At 39.5% G+C, this 7,500-nt stretch overlaps 1 protein-coding gene across 2 annotated transcripts in view; it reads right to left on the bottom strand.

Annotated features, from left to right (window-relative positions):
* slc44a4 (solute carrier family 44 member 4) overlaps positions 1 to 7,500 on the bottom strand; it is a 41,117-nt gene that overhangs the window by 17,763 nt on the left and 15,854 nt on the right. For both annotated transcript variants that reach the window (XM_037542996.1, XM_037542997.1), the window contains exons 2-8: positions 7,116 to 7,164; positions 5,745 to 5,818; positions 3,823 to 3,901; positions 3,488 to 3,587; positions 3,169 to 3,300; positions 3,000 to 3,060; positions 2,719 to 2,836 (exon numbers count right to left, since the gene is read on the bottom strand). In XM_037542996.1, the coding sequence (XP_037398893.1) occupies positions 2,719 to 2,836; positions 3,000 to 3,060; positions 3,169 to 3,300; positions 3,488 to 3,587; positions 3,823 to 3,901; positions 5,745 to 5,818; positions 7,116 to 7,164 (613 nt within the window). The remainder of the gene's footprint in view (positions 1 to 2,718; positions 2,837 to 2,999; positions 3,061 to 3,168; positions 3,301 to 3,487; positions 3,588 to 3,822; positions 3,902 to 5,744; positions 5,819 to 7,115; positions 7,165 to 7,500) is intronic.

The raw sequence follows: 7,500 nt of genomic DNA, 5'->3' as shown, positions 1-7,500 counted from the left end.
CATGTAAAAGTTGAACAATAAATTTAAGGTTAGAAAAACACCAGCCAAGGTGCCACAGGAGGCTCTTTGAGCGATGCCATAGAAGAACTCTTTGCTTCCTTAAAGAACCCCTCACCAATTACCTTTGTTGTCCCGTAAGCCATTTGGAACCATTGCTGGTGTCACTGTCCATTTAAGAAGACCCATTGGTGCCCGAGCCTTAACTTCCGGGCTGATGTCTTGAGATGATGCTTCAATATCTCCACATAATTTCCATCTAAATTCCATCTATTTTGTGATGTGCACCAATCCCTCCTGCAGCAAAGTACCCCCACAGCATGATGCTGCCACCGCCATGCTTCACAGTTGGGATGGTATTCTTTGTCCTCATCTCCAGTTGAAAACTGAAACCTGTTTTTTCTGGCAGTGGCTTCTCCCTGGCTGACCAGCCTTTCAGGTCATGTTGCTATAGGATACGCTTTTACTGTTGATATCGAGACTTTTGTCCCGGTTTGCTTCAACATCTTTATAGGGTCTTTACAGGTTTTCTGTTGTTCTTTGATTGATTTGTGTTTTTCACACCAAAGTACCTTCATCACTAGGAGACAGAACATGTCTTTCCTGAACAGTATGATGGCTGGGTGGCCCCATGGTGATCATCATTCGAACTCATGAACGTGGTACTTGGAAGCTGTTCCCAAGAATGTACCAGGCTGTGGACGTCCACAGTTCTTTTTCTGATGTCTTGGCTCATTTCTTTAGATTTTTCCTGTGATGTCAAGCAAAGAGGCAAGTAGGCTATGAAGGCAGGCCTTAAAATACTGCCACAGGTTAATCTCCAATTAACTCGAAAGGTGTAAGTTGGCCTATCAGAAGCATCTGAAAGCCATGATGTCATTTTCTGGAATTTTCCAAGCTATTTAAAAGCAGACTTAACTTGCACGTTAACTTACACCTTACTGGAATTCTGATATAGTGAATTATAAGTGAAATAATATGTTTGTAAACATTTGTTGGAAAAATTGCTTGTGTTGGGTAGATTTCCTAAAAAATTTGCTAAAACAATTTGTTGGCATGGAATCTGTGGAGGTGTTGACAAATATCGCGGCAGTCAGAAAACCACATTTCGTGATGAAGGGTCCAATAGAAATGCTCGAATCTTTTTACATTGAAAGGTAAGAGTGTTTCTGCCTTCTCCTGTAAAGCTACTATTTTTGTTTTGGACAGCAAGGATATGAGGTTTAGTGACTTCAACCCAAACGTATGTAAATGTATTTTGACTTCAACTGTAGATCAGGATGTTCTATGACATCGCTCGAAGATTCCTTTTTGGCACCTTTATTTTTGAGAGGGTACAACATTTCAAACTATGGATTTCCAAGTGACTGAGAATGACGAAAAGTAAATAAACAAACAAATAAATAATAAAAAAAAAAAAACATATATATCACAATTTGCCCATGAATTTGACATTTTATAAGTAAAACTCTCTTTCTTGAATAGTCCAAAAAACCCAAAAGTTGTCAGTGAGAACAATAATGCTTTTAATAATAATATATTTTTGATCTATCAGCAATATTTTGTGCTTTTGTTCTCACAGCTGAGAACAATATCATGTTTTCTTTTCCAGTACCAATGTTGAAACCTTGAGCATCAGCTGATACGTATCCAATAATTCTTCTTTAAAAAATGAATAAGGTTTACAATCAGATATTTTGAATTGAAACACCTCACTTAAGATGAGCACCTAAAAGAAGGCTCCCCTTCTGATACCACATCCAGCATCTACTTATATCAACCTGATACTGATATCCCATTTCAACTCTTAAGAAGCAGCAGCTGGATGTAAGGAGACTGACTAATGTCTAGTAAAAGCTACGACTTTAAATGGTGCCATGCCACAAGCCATGAAAATATCAAAGTTCTTTACCCCACAAAAATCAGAGTGACAATAGTTCCCTCACTAACTATCCCCATACTTTTATTAAAATTAGAATGCATGCCCTTCATTAAATTACACTAAAATGATTGTTCAGCTACTTGGAGAGCAATTTGCATAGGCCGTTATATGGCTTGCATTGAACCACAATCTGCTGTGGTGTACCACAAAGTTCAATTCTTGGACCTTTGCAGTTTCCAGTCTATTAACTGATTGTTACCTTTGCAACAATTTTTCCCTATATATTTGTGGATGTTACTGATAAATAGGCATGTCAATTCAATCTTCTTATACCTATTGCAAAAGTTTTAACAGAAATGATGTCACTCAGGAATCAACAGCCACACAGTTTGCCATTTCCACCAACAAAAAAAACAAGAAGCTATAATTAAAACAAGTAACTTCTGATGTGTCCAGAATGATAATGAGGTATAAATATATTTTTGGGTGTGAGAAAGATTTCAGAACTATCAGAGGACACTGATTGGCTGAGAGTATGTGTGAAAGTTTTGTCGTTTTAACTCACGGAGTACTTGAGCATGTTCACAGTCTGATTTGTAGTCAGGCCGGGAAGTTTGAAATGAGATGGAATGTTACTGCATGACAATATTGAGGGAGAAATTTATGTACGCTAATATACACCTCACATCGTACCATAATCTGTTGTGGTGTACCACAAGGTTCAATTTTTGGACCTTTGCAGTTTCCAGTCTATTTTAATGATTACTCCCTTTGCATTTGTTTTTTCCTTATATATTTGTGGATGATGGTGATAAATAGACATGGTTTTGTAATTTTACCTCGTGGAGTTCTTGAGCATGTTCACAGTCTGATTTGTAGTCAGGCCAGGAAGTTGAAAGCCAGGCGGAATATTATCGTATGATGACGTTCCTAAACTTGGCAAACATCTTCCCAGAACTACAAACAGTGAGAAAGAAAAAAAAATAAAATTCTAGTGCTTCACCTCAATTAGATGTTCTTTAAAAATAATGACTTGGTTATTCTCTAAAGTTAAACCTCCCATTCTAGAGGCAGTGCTCATGAAGAGGAGATTTAAAAGAAAGAAAAATAAACAGAGCACCTGAGGTAGTAGGGGTATAGAAGTATGGACAAAACTCCTTTGAAATGATCTCTGAGGCCGACTGAGAAAGAAAGGTAATTATTCGGTGAATGCATAAATAAAGTAATAAATAAGTAATAAAGAAACAAATGACTGACTTCGGCACACAGAGAAATGTTGAGATACTTACAAGTTTGGTTGTGCTGAGGTCGAGCCAGGGAACACAAAGATCCTGATTAAAATACTGGGATAAATTTGCTTTTGGTTGATATGCCAAAGGATTCAGCGACCAGAAGTCCGACGGACACGACTTCACACAGATCTACAGCAGAAAGAGGAGAAAAAAAAACAAATGTGTGATATAAACCGAGTCCATTCTACAGTTTCTCATTAGACTGAATGAATAACCGACTCTAAATGTAGGTATTGTGATATAAACCGAGTCTGTTCTACAGTTTCTCATTAGACTGAATGAATAACCGACTCTAAATGTAGGTATTGTGAATTACCTGAGTGGTGGGACACTGCAGACCCTGCAGCGCTGCAGCCATGATGTTGGTAGCAGTGGCACATTGGAGAATATTAAAATAAAAAACATTCGGCTTATCACTGAGAGAGAGAGAGAGAGAGAGAGAGAGAGAGAGAGAGAGAGAGAGAGAGAGAGAGAGAGAGAGAGAGAGAGAGAGAGAGAGAGAGAGAGAGAGAGAGAGAGAGAGAGAGAGAGAGAGAGAGAGAGAGAGAGAGAAAACAGCAGTACATAATGTCAGAAAAAATATAAGCAGCAGCAACAACAACAATAATAATTTGTCTTATAATGTATATACATATAGTGTGCTGTTCTTACTGGTTGGGTGCAATTCCACAGTACATGCCGGTGGAGTTTCGGGGGTACAGCACATGGCGGGGGTCTCCATACAGCCATGCTGAAACACCCACCCAGTTATTAGTTTAGTAGTAGCAGTTTCACCTTTTTTTGTTTGTTTGTTTGTTTGTTTTAAATAGCAGCTGCATCTTCTATGTGACTAAACATGATTAATACAGCTAATTACTCACTTTGGCCTGAAACGTCCCCAGTTTAACATGTAAGGAGTTAATTTTTTGCCAAAAAAATTTTAAATCTACATGCAAAATATTTAAATATTTGGCAAATACAAATGAGAGTTAAATCAAACTTGACTTTTCAGAAACATTACTACCCATTGCCGTTCATTCTGGGATAAATGTGTTTCTCGTTTTGCCAGTTTTTGCTTTAATTTGTTTGTTTTGCTGGATTTTGCTGACATATTTTTTGCCTGTCACTCCAAATCAGTTAATAGCCAAAGGAGAGTGCAGGTAAACTCCTTCTAAGACCCGCCCCCTGCTAATAAGTGGCAAAAGTCAGAAGCAGAAGAAAGATTGCAGAAACAAAAAATACTGTGTAAAATAATGTGAAGTGTTGACTACAAATCATTGCATCCAATATTTTAGTATTGTTTATTCTCAGTTGTGTAGGTGGGGAGATGAAAGCTCTGTAGACACTGTCTGGATTTAAACATGAACAACTTTATTTCAAACAAATAAGACAGTGTTAAAGCCCTGTGAGAGTCCCGAAGGCCGAATATGGGATCCCCTCTTGTAGAAGCTGCCTCTGCTTTATATATGGTGAGGCCAAAGAAACACACACACACACACACACACACACATCCATACGTTCCCATAAGGAAACATCTGTGGAGCCGACAAGCAACAGAATCCTGTACCCCACCAGTTAGCATGATGCTAACTGCTACCCAAAGCCTCAGGCTGTACGGACATGCTCGGTAACGTTTAACAGACTTGATCATGTGGTTTCTGACACTGCATAACTCACGGTCGCCTATAAACAAACAAAAATAGCCAAAAGTGGTGGCAGCACGGAATTCTTCTGTACTTTTGTCCATTTTGGGGGATGGTAGCCGTTAAATAAAGTGACCAAATTCCTGTTACCTGTACCAGATGCTAATGTGAGATTGCAAATGGCCCTATGGGTGGGAACGTAAAGCTACATTCCTACTAAAACTACTGAATCGGTGCTAATATGCTAAACGTCCGTCCAGGGACGACAATTTTCACACATTCTTTTGAAACATGAACCTAAAATCCCACAAAAACACTGAACACAGCTTTGGGTTTATATAAACAAGATTTTAGGCTTTCCTGAAGGAAAAACGCAGCGTATGACGGTAACAAACTATTCGCATCTAATAATGACGGCAGCAGAAATTGGCATTATAATAGGGGTTAGTTCTTGGCTTTGACATGCATGGCCTGAACAGACGTCCAGCTCTAGCAGTCACGATTCGCTATGGGTGGTAGTTTCACAGACAAATGAACCTAACCTAACTTTCCCATTCCACCTTAAATAGTCCAGCAGTTCTGGCGCTTCAGGCGTCAGAATGTGCCTGTGGCTCCATTTAAGGTGGAACGGAAACTTCAAACAGGGATCTGACGAATATCTGACTTCAGCTTCATATCACTGAAGAATTAGTGGTGGGTGATAATAAATAATTGCCCCCCCTCTTTGAAGGCGTATGATCTATAAATGTAACTAAAGCCCAACTTTCCCCTCCTCTGCTGTCCCTGCAGACGGAATGCTCTTTAATTTGAGGGTCTGATTTCAGAGGGAAGATCTCAACCACTGCCCTGTAGCTCAGTTCCCAGGGTTTAGGGTGACCCTCCAAAACAAAGGGAAAAAATGGGGGCCTAATTCTAATATCAACAGTCTGAGGAGACATGGTAGGTTCTTACCCAGAATTCCTACCACCATGTACCCTGTGATGACCAGCATGAAGAGCACACAGCAGATGATATCAGTGCAGCTCCTGGAGAAGAACGGACAGATTCATTGGGGTTTATTTCAGCACATACAGAGACCGACACGTCTTCATTAGTTAGGCTTAACAATAATTTCACAGACATACAGACAAATATAAAGAGCAGATTATCTATATACGTTTTTATGCTGGCCACTGTCCAGCCTTATCCTTTAGAGTGGTGGTCACCAACACTCCTCCTGGTGATCTACCTTCCTGCAGGGTTCTTTAGTAAAGACAGCGGTTCAATACAGAACCATGAACACTGAAAAAACATTCACATGCTTAACTTTGTTCTTAGAATGGTGGAATGGTTCTTCAGATTAATGCAGAATGTGCTGGATCTATTTAGCACCAAAAGGGGTTCTGCTATTGTTTAGATAATAAGCTTGTAACAATAGCAGAACCCCTTTTTGGTGCTATATCGAACCAAATACAACACATTCTCCAGAAATCTGAAGAACAATTTCACCATATGAGCATGCAAAAGTTCTTTCAGTGTTCATAGTTCTACATAGAAACACTGTCTAGTAAAGAACCCTTGAAGAACCATCTTTAAGGTGGTAGATCATGTGGTGTTGATTATAATTGGAAAGGCAGATCTCCATAAACATTGCTGTGATCTCTGCCTTAGAACCAGCACCATCTCTCACATATACAATAAATACAGACAGGATGACCACGCAGTGCCACACCCTGCATCAGAGCACCAGAGTTCCCACACAGAACCCTTTAATGCCTATTTGGGACATAATCTCTATTTGCTACATCTGAACAACTTCAATTTGATTTCTTCTCCCTTGAGGTTCACTTATAACATCTGTGTAGTTTTATGTATCAAACGTCATCGCTCATTTTCATATGACCATTTTCCAGCCTCTCAATTAAACGGGCTGCTTTTGTTACTGTGCCTTTAAGGCAAAGCAAGTCTATTGACATAGCACCTTTCATACACTGTGGTCATTCAAAAGGCTTCACAAATGAGGAGACAAACAAACCGGGTCTAAACTGCTGTAGGCTAAATACGTGACTATATGTAAATGAGTTGGGTTTTGCGACATCACAAAACTCAAAACATCTTAGTTTCAATCTGTGTTCCATCAGCTGTGCTGTGAGGTTGGTGCTGATTAAACAGCCCCATCTCAGAGAAGGTTTAGCTATATTTCTGACTGGAGATTGGAGTAACTCCAAATTCATTAGTTTAATAGTCTTGATGTATAAACTATTGATCTACAGTAATAAAAATAAAGGAAACCCTCCTATGGCGAAGAGTTTTCAAACTTCACGTGAATGCACCAATACAAACCTATTATGAATCGGTCCATTGAATGTGGGGTCATACTGGGCTGGATCACCTGAAAAGACAAAGCATAGTTATTACCACACACAATATGGAAGTGTAGGAGTAATCATACACAGTTTAGAAACTAAATGAAATGATCACTCAGCACGGCCGTTACTGCGCACGGTTTGGGAAGCGCAGCCGTTACTGCGCACGGTTTGGGAAGCGCAGCCGTTACTGCGCATGGTTTGGGAAGCTATTATTAAGCAAACTTTAGTTACGACATTGTTTTGAAGTGTAAAGTGAAGTTATTGTTCCACACAACTGAAGTCCTCTCTCACAGTGAAGGCAGGAGCTTTAACTGCTGCCTCGTCTCGTCAGTGGCTCTGGACTGGAGCGCGTGTTAAAC

Source organism: Pygocentrus nattereri, chromosome 11, assembly GCF_015220715.1.
Source record: "Pygocentrus nattereri isolate fPygNat1 chromosome 11, fPygNat1.pri, whole genome shotgun sequence".
Lineage (NCBI taxonomy): Eukaryota > Metazoa > Chordata > Actinopteri > Characiformes > Serrasalmidae > Pygocentrus > Pygocentrus nattereri.
Note: the sequence above shows the minus strand (reverse complement) of the source record. Positions and strands in the feature narration are given on the sequence as shown.